At 41.8% G+C, this 13,814-nt stretch overlaps 1 protein-coding gene across 3 annotated transcripts in view; it reads right to left on the reverse strand.

Annotated features, from left to right (window-relative positions):
* abca2 (ATP-binding cassette, sub-family A (ABC1), member 2) overlaps positions 1-13,814 on the reverse strand; it is a 178,220-nt gene that overhangs the window by 66,209 nt on the left and 98,197 nt on the right. For all 3 annotated transcript variants that reach the window (XM_034171301.1, XM_034171302.1, XM_034171300.1), the window contains 3 exons: positions 12,517-12,631; positions 7,334-7,524; positions 1,069-1,219 (listed from right to left, as the gene is read on the reverse strand). In XM_034171301.1, coding sequence (XP_034027192.1) covers positions 1,069-1,219; positions 7,334-7,524; positions 12,517-12,631 — 457 coding nt within the window. The remainder of the gene's footprint in view (positions 1-1,068; positions 1,220-7,333; positions 7,525-12,516; positions 12,632-13,814) is intronic.

Below are 13,814 nucleotides of genomic sequence, written 5' to 3' on the forward strand. Positions count from 1 at the left end.
TTGCTCCAGTTTGCTCCTCAAAATCCACGGCAGAAGAACTTTGCGACCGCATGGCAGAAAGGAGGAGGAAACGGAGAGAGCCAGATGTGTGGCTCCAAGTGGCTATTGTCTCGGGCGTTTTCCCAAACATCAGGCACAGCAGCAGCAGGTGGAACACCTGCAGGAGCGCGCTGAGGAGCACTGGAACAAAACTTTTAGCCAACTTGGCGTCATTGTCCTTCTTCAGCATACTGCAGCAAAGAAACTGAATGTAGTGCAGCAGGGTTTAATTGTGCGCATGTCAGAGAAGCTTTATTAAGGATCACCACTATTCAAGACAGATCAACACGCTCGTTGTGACCTCCATGACATGAGGTGAAATGAGGGTGGTGCGTGACATTCGTGGACAATTTTTTGACAGCCAAAAACATGCTCTACGAAAATCACGAATATCACACAGCAACACGCACTACTAAGAAACCTATTCAGAAGTGTTAATTCATGTTAAAGGGGATAGAGAATCAAAATCATCTTTTTCATGTTTTTGGTGTTAGTTCAGAGTCTCCCCGCTGTGGGGAATACACACGAAGTGCCAGCAAATTTCAGAATCTCTGTTTCAAGTATTTTTCCTTTTTTGAATTGCCGACAGAAAACAGGCCAATCCGTTTTTGAGAGAAAAGTTACGTCACTTTTTCACCAATAGTCCCCCCCCCCCCCCCCACACACCCCCTTTCACACACGCCCCTTCGAAATTAATTATTCACAAGGATTAATGCCCCGTTCAACCTCTCTCTATCACCTTTAAGAATGTCAGGAATGTGCCAAGAATGATGTATATATGACATTCATAACGAATCTTGCATATGTGTAAACACACCATTAAGAAGGTCACATTTTTATTTTTGGCATACTGTAGAGGACCACCCTACTCTATACCCTTTTTGGGAAAGACAGACGGATATTGTCACAACATAATCCCCTTTGAGGGCCTTTGGCCCGCGAGAGATAATAACTCTGTTGTGTTCATAGTTGCTTTGTTCAACTCAACACAATAAGGCATAACGCCACAGAGAACCAAATCAGACTTACAGCAATACACTTCTCAAAGGCAGTGATTTTGTCATGGGCCACCTCCTCCCGAATGGCCACATACATGTAGGGCACGTAGCTCAGGAAGTAGATGATTCCTCCGCAGGCTGATGCCAGCTTGGCCTTTGAGTAGATCACTGACACCAGAAAACTGAAAAGAAAATGGAACTTATGAAAGATTCACCAACTATTCTAGGATTTAGCCATTAAATAAATAGTCAAAGTGAATAAAATGATTGTGTGTGAATCACAAAGAAAAATGAGCATGCATGCAAGTTATAACACAGTCTACATGCACACACACGCAGCGATGCACATGCAGAATTGTGACAAATCATAAGTAAAATAGTAAACTCCAGTAAACTCGAGTAAAATATTAACTCCACTCTCTGGCGTGTGAACATTTAAGTATAAAACTTAATTTTGTCTCATGTGGTGTCCATTTCAGCCATATTCGCCCCACTGTCACGGAAAAGGGTGGTGGGGGGCATTAGCAATTAGGGCTGCCACAAATGACTATTTTGATAGTCGATTAGTCAACGATTACTTTTGCAATTAGTCGACTAGTCGGATCATACGTAATTTCCTAAATTAAGGCCTGCAGCATTTTCCGAGAAACATCAGGGGATGAAAAAATGAATATTTCCAAATCAGTGACTATTTCTTAGACTTCAGTTACATTAATCATTCAGAAATACAAACAGTGTGTTACTTTATAGTAAATCTGTGTCAGGTAGGCAGTTCTCAAAACCAAATGTCCATGCTGGAAGGAGACAAGTGAGGGAAGCCACCAAGACACAACTCTGGAAGAATTTTTGATTCTGTGAGTGGAGAAACTGGGAGTAGTGCAACATTTTAATTTTATCTTCATTTTACATATACAACCCCTGGCAAAAATTATGGAATCACCGGCCTCGGAGGATGTTCATTCAGTTGTTTAATTTTGTAGAAAAAAAGCAGATCACAGACATGACACAAAACTAAAGTCATTTCAAATGGCAACTTTCTGGCTTTAAGAAACACTATAAGAAATCAAGAAAAAAAAGATTGTGGCAGTCAGTAACGGTTACTTTTTTAGACCAAGCAGAGGAAAAAAATATGGAATCACTCAATTCTGAGGAAAAAATTATGGAATCACCCTGTAAATTTTCATCCCCAAAACTAACACCTGCATCATATCAGATCTGCTCGTTAGTCTGCATCTAAAAAGGAGTGAACACACCTTGGAGAGCTGTTGCACCAAGTGGACTGACATGAATCATGGCTCCAACACGAGATATGTCAATTGAAACAAGGGAGAGGATTATCAAACTCTTAAAAGAGAGTAAATCATCACGCAATGTTGCAAAAGATGTTGGTTGTTCACAGTCAGCTGTGTCTAAACTCTGGACCAAATACAAACAACATGGAAAGGTTGTTAAAGGCAAACATACTGGTAGACCAAGGAAGACATCAAAGCGTCAAGACAGAAAACTTAAAGCAATATGTCTCAAAAATCGAAAAATGTACAACAAAACAAATGAGGAACGAATGGGAGGAAACTGGAGTCAACATCTGTGACCGAACTGTAAGAAACCGCCTAAAGGAAATGGGATTTACATACAGAAAAGCTAAACGAAAGGCATCATTAACACCTAAACAGAAAAAAAACAAGGTTACAATGGGCTAAGGAAAAGCAATTGTGGACTGTGGATGACTGGATGAAAGTCATATTCAGTGATGAATCTCGAATCTGCATTGAGCAAGGTGATGATGCTGGAACTTTTGTTTGGTGCCTTTCCAATGAGATTTATAAAGATGACTGCCTGAAGAGAAAATGTAAATTTCCACAGTCATTGATGATATGGGGCTGCATGTCAGGTAAAGGCACTGAGGAGATGGCTGTCATTACATCATCAATAAATGCACAAGTTTATGTTGATATTTTGGACAATTGAAAGGATGTTTGGGGATGATGAAATCATTTTTCAAGATGATAATGCATCTTGCCATAGAGCAAAAACTGCAAAAACATTCCTTGCAAAAAGACACATAGGGTCAATGTCATGGCATAGGGTCAATGTCAATGAGCAGATCTGATTTGATGCAGGTGTTAATTTGTTTACAGGGTGATTCCATAATTTGTTCCTCAGAATTGAGTGATTCCATATTTTTTTCCTCTGCTTGGTCTAAAAAAGTAACCATTACTGACTGCCACAATCTTTTTTTCTTGATTTCTTATAGTGTTTCTTAAAGCCAGAAAGTTGCCATTTGAAATGACTTTAGTTTTGTGTCATGTCTGTGATCTGCTTTTTTTCTACAAAATTAAACAACTGAATGAACATCCTCTGAGGCCGGTGATTCCATAATTTTTGCCAGGGGTTGTAGTCCCAACTTTTTCTGATTTCTGGTTGTTTCTGTTGCATTTTTGAAATTACAGAACTGCTATAAAGAAAAGTGTGAACATTTTATTGTGTTTTAAAACTTTGTGGAGCAAATGCAAACACCAAATGCTTATAAAGAAGGAAAAAATACACAAACGTGCAGGTAAACTCTGATATAAACTGAACAGAACAATGCAGGCTGATTTGACTCGCCATATTTTTTGTATAAATAAATCAGAATAAAATAAGAGGTAACTCACTTTGAAATTAATAAAACACATAGCTGCAGCTTATAATAACTTTGCAAAATAACAAAAATCAGCAGTTTGTATTTTTATTCTGACTCCAGTTCATTTTAGTGTGATGAAGTCATTTTTTTCTCCTCAGTCACGTTTTGTGCTTAAACACTACATTAAGTTTAAGATTGAACAAATATATACCTTTGGAAAATAACAGCTGTTAAAGTTCAGAGTTCTCACCTGCATTTTGTGATCTGAGCCTCTGAACATCACTGCAGCTTCTCCACAGCAGGGTTTTTTTTAACCCATGTATGCGTAATTTTTGCTCAGTTCATTTATATATTCTCATTTTTAAGGATGTTTTAAGGATATTTGACTGTTTATTTCATCTCATGATCTCATAAATTCAGTATACGACTCGCACATGGTGTGAACAGGTCGGTGCCATCAGAAAAACATCGGTAGAGAAAGAGCAGAGAAAAGTAAAGGCAGTTCCACGTTTGTTTTTTTTCCTACATGTTCACTCGGGTTAAAATCCTCTCTCTCTGCTCTGCGCTCGCTGTGTCACGTGCACCGATGGTTCTCAGCAGAATGTAACATCTCGTGCCTCCAATCAAGAATCTTCCTCCCTCTCTCGCAGTCTGCAGCGAGTTGACTCTGCGCGCGCGCGCGCGCACACACACACACACACACACACACACACACACACACACACACACACACACACACACACACACACACACACACACTCTCTCTGACAGCTCCTCCGGTAAACTGCGCATTTTAGACAGCTTTGAACAAGACAGCCACTGTTTTAATCGGCCGTCTTATCCAAGTTTGAACATTGAAATGACGGCAGGACGGCTCACTGACTAAAACTATGAACTGAGAGAAAAACAAAGACAAATAAAATAAACGACTCGTCAACTACTAAATTAGTTGTCGACGGTTTCATTAGTCGACGTTGTCGTGACTAGTCGACTAGCTGTGGTAGCCCTATTAGCAACGCGGCACAGGGTGAAAAATCAGTCGCAGAGTATATTCTGGACATGTTCAAAATATGCAGTGAGAATCTTGTCACCGCACTCACTGATTTACGGTATTTTCTGAAGTGTAAATCCATCCATCCATCCATCCATCTATTTTCTTCCGCTTCATCCGAGGTCGGGTCGCGGGGGCAGCAGCTCAAGCAAAGCCGCCCAAACCTCCAGATCCACACACACCTCCCCCAGCTCCTCTGGGGGAACCCCGAGGCGGTCCCAAGACAGCTTTGACCAGCGTTCTCCGGGGCCTCCTCGCGATGGGACATGCCCGGAACACCTCTACAGCGAGGCGTCCAGGGGGCATCCAAAAAAGAGGCCCTAGCCACCTCAGCTGGCTACTTTCGACGTGGAGGAGCAGCGGCTTGACTCCGAGCTCCTCCCGAGTGACCGAGCTCCCCACCCTATCTCTAAGGGAGTGCCCAGCCACCCTGCGGAGGAAACTCATCTCGGCCGCTTGTACTCACGATCTTGTTCTTTCGGTCATGAGCCAAATCTCATGACCATAGGTGAGGGTCGGAACGTAGATCGATCAGTAAATCGAGAGCTTTGCACCCCTGCTCAGCTCTCTCTTCACCATGACGGTCCGATACAGCGACAGCATCACTGCAGATGCTGCACCGATCCGTCTGTCAATCTCACGCTCCATCCGTCCCTCTCTCGTGAACAAGACCCATCCAACCATCCATTTTCTTCCGCTTATCCTAGGTCGGGTCGAGGGGGCAGCAACTCAAGCAAAGCCGCCAAGACCTCCCGATCCACACACACCTTCCCCAGCTCCTCCAGGGGAACCCCGAGGCGTTCCCAAGCCAGCTGAGAGACGTAGTCCCTCCAGCATGATCTGGGTCTTCCCCGGGGCCTCCTCCCGATGGGACGTGCCCGGAACACCTCTCCAGCGAGGCGTCAAGGGGGCATCCGGAAAAGATGCCCGAGCCACCTCAGCTGGCTCCTTTCGATGTGGAGGAGCAGCGGCTCGACTCTGAGCTCCTCCCGAGTGACAGAACTCCTCACAACGACCGCATCACTGCAGACACTGCACCGATCTGTCTATTGCTCTCACGCTCCATCTGTCCCTCACTCGTAAACAAGACCCAGAGATACTTAAACTCCTCCACCTGAGGCAAGGACACCCCACCGACCTGGAGAGGGCAAGACACCTTTTTACGGTCGAGAACCATGGCCTTGGATATGGAGATGCTGATCTTCATCCCAGACGCTTCACACTCGGCTGCAAACTGCCCCAGTGCACGCTGAAGGTCCTGGTTTGACGAAGCCAACAGGACCACATCATCCGCAAACAGCAGAGATGAGATTCTGTGGTTCCTAAACCGGACCCCCTCTACACCCTGGCTGTGCCTAGAAATTCTGTCCATGAAGGCAATGAACAGAACCGGTGACAAAGGGCAGCACTGGCGGAGGCCAATATGCACTGGAAACAGGTTTGACTTGCTACCGACAATGCGAACCGAGCTCCTGCTGCGGTTGTACAGGGACTGGATAGCCGTTAGCAAAGGACCCCGGACCCCGTACTCCCGGAGCACCTCCCACAGGGCGCCTGGAGGGACACGGTCAAACGCCTTCTCCAGATCCACAAAGCACATGTGGACTGGTTGGGCGAACTCCCATGAACCCTCGAGCACCCGATGGAGGGTGTAGAGCTGGTCTAGTGTGCCGCGACCAGGACGAAAACCACACTGCTCCTCCTGTATCCGAGATTCGACTATCAGTCGAATTCTCCTCTCCAGCACCCTGGAATAGACCTTACTGGGGAGGTTGAGAAGCTGTGCATGGAGGTGAGCCTGACTATCTCTAGTCGGTACCTCTCAACCTCCTTCAAAAGCTCAGGCTCCTTCCCCCCCCAGCGAGGTGACAATCCACATCCTGACAGCCAGAGGCTGTGAGTGTGGACCGGGCCACCAGGCCACCCGCCCTCGACCGCCACCCAGTCCTCTCTACGCCCGACCCCCATGGCCCCCTCTGCAGTTGGTGAACACACAGGAGGGCAAGCCCACGTCGCTCTTTCGGGGTTGGCCCGGCTGGGCCCCGTGGGCTTAGGCCTGACCACCAGGTGCTCGCGTGTGAGCCCCAACCCCAGGCCTGGCTCCAGGGTGGGGCCCCGGCTCCGCCATACCAGGCGACATCTCGGTCCTTGATATTATACTGGTTATGGGAGATTCTGAACTGCCCTTAGTCTGATCCATCCCCTAGGACCTGTTTGCCATGGGAGATCCTACCAGGGGCATGAAGCCCCCAACAACATAGCTCCTAGGATCATCCGGGTACGCAAACTCCCCCACCACAAAAAGGTGGCAGTTCGAGGGGGAGTTATTCTTTTTTATCAGGGTTTATTTTGTGCTTTGATTCCTATGAAAACCCTATACAAAGAAGAACTACTACTACTACTCCTAATAATAATAATAATCAACATGTAACTTTTCAGATTACAAGTCACACCAGAATAAAAGTTGCAGGACGTCCCAAACTCATAAAAAATAAATAAATAACTAAATAAAAACTGTGACTTATACTCCGGGAAATACAGTGACTGAATTGAAAGGTTAATCATACATCCTCAGCAAAATATAATTCATCCTCATATGATAGTTGGTTTAGTGTTACTCACCAGAACATGATGGTGGCCACAGCGTAGATGGTGAGGAACAGCCAGATGATGAAAGGGTCACTGTGAAGCAACACCCGACCATACTTCAAGATGGCCGTGAGAGCTGTGACAGAGATGGAAAGCTGGACAAACCCGGTGATGAACCAAGCCACCCAGTGGACTGCGTTGTTCAGACCCATCATCTTCATCACCTGAGATGGAAACAAGACAAAACAGTCCAAGACCCTGAACCAATTTTGACCTAACTGGTACCACTTACTACGCAACACTTGCAATCTAGCCTTTTACCAATTTTTGACCCTGCTGTTTCCACTCCACAACTTATAGCGCAGCAGATAACAAACAATCATTCAGATGGTGATGCAAGCACCAAATTCAGCACAAATACTTCTTAGACATTAATCTTTTGAAAAAAGTGACTGGCCACTTGAATTTTCAATAGGCAGCCAGGTAGGAGTCAATTAAAGATTTACACAGGGGTCAAAAATTAAAAATGCTCCAATCAAATTGAAAACTATACCACATTATTTGTCTGATCATAAAGAGTCCAAAAAGGTATAGTTTGGACAATCTACGACTGAATGTTATGGAGTTTTGGGGTAAAAACAGCAACAATAGTGATAAAAGTCAATTTCAGTTTGTACAGGGGTCAAAAGTTAAAGTTGCTCCAATTTTGGTAAAATGTGGTGCGAATTAATGGATGAGCTAATAGGATTAATAAATCGAATAGTTTTGACTGTGTTGAATGCTTGGTCTCCAAAGTAAAGGTCAAACAATGTCACTGTCCACTGGATTCTATGACATGTGACATATGTTACCCGGTAACATGATAACTAAGCAGAAGTGTCAAGTAACGAAGTACAAATACTTCATTACTGTACTTAAGTACACTTTTTAGGTATCTATACTTTACTCCTTTACTTATTTTTCTGCCTACTTCTGACTTCTACTCATTACATTTTCACACAAGTATCTGTACTTTCTATTCCTTACATTTTTAAAACAAACAGCCTCGTTACTCTTGGCTTCAGCGCCGGTGGATGTGCGCTGACACCGCGGCTCCACCTGAAGCCGAGGCGTCAGTGCAGTTCCACCGGTGCGGCTTCACCGAGGCCCGAGGTGCCAGCGCACATCCACCGGCGTGCCTTTACCGAGGTGCCAGCGCGGATTTATCTGACCATGGGTCCGAAGAAGGCACTGACGGCGGAGGAGGGAGATGATATCAAGAAGTCCCTGGACTTTTTGTCTGAGGAAATCTTGTTGTTAAAATGCAGCAGAAATCTATTATGGAGCTGGTGGAAGAAGTGAAGGCTCTCCGGATCCAGAATGCAGAGAAAGACCGGCGTCTGGTGCACCTGGAGAACCGTGTTGCGGAGTTGGAACAGCACACAAGGATGAACGACGTTATTATTACAGGAATTCATATTAAACCTCGATCCTACGCACGGGCGGTGTCAGAAGACAGCGGAGGGGAGGCCAGTGAGCAGGAGGCCAGCTCAGTGGAACAAGTGACTGACTTCCTGCAATCTAAAGGTATTCAAATGGACTGTAATAACATTAAAGCGTGCCACCCCCTGCCCAGGAGAGAGGATGGAGACAAGCAAGCAGTTATAATGAGGTTCGTCAACAGAAAACATAAAATGGCATTGTTAAAACAGGGACGGAAACTTAAAGGAACAAACGTATTCATCAATGAACATCTGACCAAAAGAAATGCAGACATCGCCAGTAAAGCTCGTCTCTTAAAAAAGCAGGGAAAAATTCAACAGACATGGACATCCAACTGCAAAACATTCATCAAACTGAACGGAACACCAGAACAAGCGAAGGTTATGGTAATCAGGAACATCGAGGAACTGGACAAATACGATCAATAAGGTATGAGGACACAAACACATCACAACACCATGACACAGACCAGAGGAACTTATTCATCTACTACATCATCTACATCTGGAGACAAGAAGGATATAACTCAAAGGATTGCTGATCATGGAAAACTAGAACTGAGAACATTTAAATACACAGACCACAATGTACTGGACTTGGAGCACGATATAGACCCGGACAATAATTTCTTCTCAAATATCAATGACAGTTGTTGCTATTATACAGATGAACAGTTTAATCGGATCATTAAAACGGATAACAAATTATCAATAATCCATTTCAACAGCAGAAGTCTGTATGCAAACTTTAACAACATTAAAGAATATTTAAGTCAATTTAAAAAAATATTTAACATAATTGCTATATCAGAAACATGGATCAATGAAGATAAAGGAATGGATTTTGAACCAATCGAAGCAGTGGTTCGCAGATTGAAGCAATGCTTCAACCTATTGTTTCATTTATTCTTTCTTTCGCTTAATTTCCCCCCACTAAAACCCTAAAGAGCATACTTCTGTGAGTATTATTTACCTTTTCTATGTTAAACCGACCTGTTATGGTCTTCTGAAACAGTTGATAGATGTATTTTATAACTTAAAAACGGGAGCGACGCTAACGCGTTAGCATGTATATGGCATTTTCAATGTTAAAAGTTAGCATGAAGCAGTTCCAGCTGTCTTCACGTTTGGGTGCATTTGTTTTCAAATTGTAATATTTTTTAAATTTATTTTTGTTTATCTATTAATAATCTAATGATTATTATATACAATTTCAGAGAAAGAGACAAAAAGAATCTGAATGGAAACACAACAGAAAATAAAATATAAAAGCAACTAACAACGAACATACATAAATACATACATACATAGATACAGAAATAAATAAGTGTTTCCTGTGAACACCGAGTGACTCTTACACCTCCATTTCATCCCTGTTTTATTTGTCAAACCATATTTTCAGTTTGTTAATTTCTTCACTAATTTCCTCCAGAACTATCTGCCAAACTAGAAAACTGCTGCATCCTAGTAAGAGCAGAATACTACTGGAATGAATTTGAATAAGGAAAGTTGTTTTTTTTGTTTTTTTTCTCTCACTAAATGGATGCTGCACTCACTCCAGTTTATCGTCTGGAATAGTCCCAGATTGCATTTCACAGCTTCTAGAATTGAAACATTTTCGTGCAGGTGGTGTTGGGGGGTAATTTTGGGTTTTGGGTCTTGGGCCACATGTAGAATGAATCAGTTTTTAAATTAAGCTTTCAATTCAATTCATATAGTGGCATCTACCTTTTTTTTTTTTTAAAGGTTACTTTATACTTTTATACTTTAAGTAGGTTTTGGAGCACATACTTTTTCACTTTTACTTGAGTAAAGAGGTCAAGTTGATACTTCAACTTTTACCAGAGTGTTTTTAAACTGCAGTATCTATACTTCTACTTAAGTAACAAATGTGTGTACTTTTGACACCACTGTAACTAAGCATGACAAAGTGCAAATTATTTCTTTTTCAAACACTATGAACTCAACCAATACCACTCTTGTGGTAATGGTTGGTACATACTTGGTGCGCCAAGATATACTTGGTGCACCATTTTACCAAAATTGGAGCAACTTTAACTTTTGAACCCTGTACAAACTGAAATGGACCTTTGTCACCATTCTTGCTGTTTTTACCCCATAACTCCAGAACATTAAGTCGTAAATAGTCCAAACTATACCTTTTTGGAATCTTTATGATTAGTCAAATAATGTGGTATAGTTTTCAATATCATTGGAGCATTTTAAATTTTTGACCCCTGTGCAATTCCTCAATTGACCCCTACCTGGCTGCCTATTGAACATTCAAGTGGCCAGTCGTCTTTTTTTTCCCCCAAAAGAGTCATGTCACGTCTACGGAGTATTTCTGCTGAAATTGGTGCTTGCATCACCATCATCCACTATCAATATTTTGTTATCTGCTGCACTATTCACACCATTCCATGTCCATCTTGAACCTGTCTATCACTCTGACTGCATTACCACTGCCACAGCTCTCTTGGCACCTGTCATATGCTTTCTCTCAATCCACAAACACACTATACAACTCCTTCTGGCCTTTTCTGTATTTCATCAGCACTCTCAAAGCAAACATCACATCTGTGGTGCGCTTTCCTGTCAAATGATTATTGGTACCTTCACATCTTCACCTCTCCTCTCAGTCTAGCTTCCATGACTTTTCCATTACTTCATGCTGTAGCTTATCACCTTAATGCCCCTGTAACTACTGCAGCTCTGCACATCCCCTTATTATTTAAAACTGGCATCAGTACACTTCTCCACTCCTCAGGCATTCTTTCACTTTCCCAGATTTTATTACACAACCTGAATAAAACCTTCAATGCCATTTTCTATCATGACATTTTTAAACCTCCCCTGTGATGACACCATTCTTTAGTGATTTTAGTTATTCCATAGTATAGAAATCCATAATGCAAAGACCAACACAGCATGTAAGGTAAATCAATCTGAAACTGAAACACATTTGTTGTACATTTGTTCAAGGCAGAAATATACCTGAAAAACAAATACAGCAAAGCTATTGTTGGAGAAAAGCTTAAAATAATGAGCGGTGCCTTCCTACAAGGTCTGTTAACTAAAAACAAGACCTCATGTTCAGCTACAGTCTTCATGACAAGAAAACAAAATGTGTCCTTGTTGGGAGCACAAGAAGGCCTTATGCTGATTTATTCTGCAACGTCTATTAAATAACAAACCCAATATATTTCAACATATTCAAAAATTAAAACAAAAAGATGCTTGTGACCCAGACACAGATAGACGCTTGTGTTGTCAATTGTGTTTTTCTTTTTTACAGTGAACAGTGAAGTTTTGTGTGAGTATTTAATGTGTTTTTATGAGCCAGTTGAAGAAGAATTTCTGTGAACTTTTTGGGACAGACAGTAAAGTTTATATTCTATTCTAAAAAAGAAAACAATGGTCATTTTATCACAAATGTGACTTGCAAAATTTTAGATTTTTTTATTTTTTTATTTTCAGTGCCTATATGACTATCTAGTGGAGTCATTTTTTTTTTTTTAAGTATGTTGATGTGTCAAGTTGATCCTCTGACCAACACTGACTTATTAACGTTCATTCTGCAACTGCTCACATGTTATATGCTACAAATACAATAACAGTTTGTATGTTATGAGTGCGACAGTGACTTATTTTATCCAATTGGCATATAAGCATGCAGAGTGACGAGGCGTGCATCCTCACACACACACACACACACACACACACACTCTCTCTAACCTCTTTGAGCCGGTGTTCTTTCTCGGCGACAATGTGTTGAATCATCATGGCCACTGAGTAAACCCAGGAGATCACCATACACAGCGGCATCATGTGCTCAATTACAAACAGGAAACTGGGGATAATAACAGTGCATCAGTAGATCACTCAGCTAAATTAACAAACATGCTTTTACAAATGATGACATTTTGAAAATGGAAAACTGCAAACGAACATTTAAAGTGTGTGATAAAGTCTTGTGTAATTCATTTGAAAACCGCTTTTATATGTAAACAGACTGATCATGAAGCTGTGAGGCAGAACCTATTGTCCACACAATCTCTCCAAAGCTATGAGTGTTTTGGTGGCTTCCCTCACTACTCTCCTTCATACACCACCACTCAGTTTTGAGGACAACTTGACTACTCTTTACAGTTAAAATAATTCATATACCTCATGTACAACTTCAATCTGTCTTTTTCTCCTTTGCACATTTTATCTATTGCACATTTTTATTGTGAATTATTTAGTGTTTAGTGTTAATTTATACATGTTTATACAGAGAGAGTACAGTTCAAAACCAGACTCAAATTCCTTGCATTCTTTTAAGATACTTGGCGAATAAAGGTCATTCTGATTCCAAGTAAGTGATTAAACTGAACTCCAGCGGCTCTGAAACACTTCTTGAAACAGAGCTGAGTTGTCAGTGACATGTGGTGGTTTGTGGTGGCTTACATTTCCCACCCAGCATAGTAACGTATTAACGCCCGAGATGAAGGTCATCTCAACATTGCGATACCTGGCAACTGGAAAAATGTAAATTGCATGTAAATACACACACACACACACACATTTATATATATATATATTCTTATATTTGTACATAGAGATTTTCATTGCACTGTCCTAGGGGATGTTATTTTATACTTTTTTTGTTGTTGTTTGTTTTTACTTTATCTGTTTGCACAGACAAAGGAGAAGCTCTCTCCAATGTCATTGTATATTCTGTATAATGACAAAGAGCATTCTATTGTAAACTCTATAACATTCATACATTTATTAATATCAAAGTAAGCAATGTCAGCTGCCAGAGCCTAAACTCACCTGAACTTCGCTTGTGTGCTGCAATCTCTGCTCTTGCTTTGGATTGCAGCACGTACTGCTTCTCACTCTCGCTGCTTGTGTGTAACTACCAGTATTTGTAGTACAAAATAACAATAAGCTAATCAATATAACAGCATGTTGCCCATGGGGATCCACGGGCTCTGGATTGGGTAGTGTTTTTAAAATAGGTAGCTGACATTTTTCAGGGGTGGTAA

Source organism: Thalassophryne amazonica, chromosome 5, assembly GCF_902500255.1.
Source record: "Thalassophryne amazonica chromosome 5, fThaAma1.1, whole genome shotgun sequence".
In the NCBI taxonomy this organism is placed as follows: domain Eukaryota; kingdom Metazoa; phylum Chordata; class Actinopteri; order Batrachoidiformes; family Batrachoididae; genus Thalassophryne; species Thalassophryne amazonica.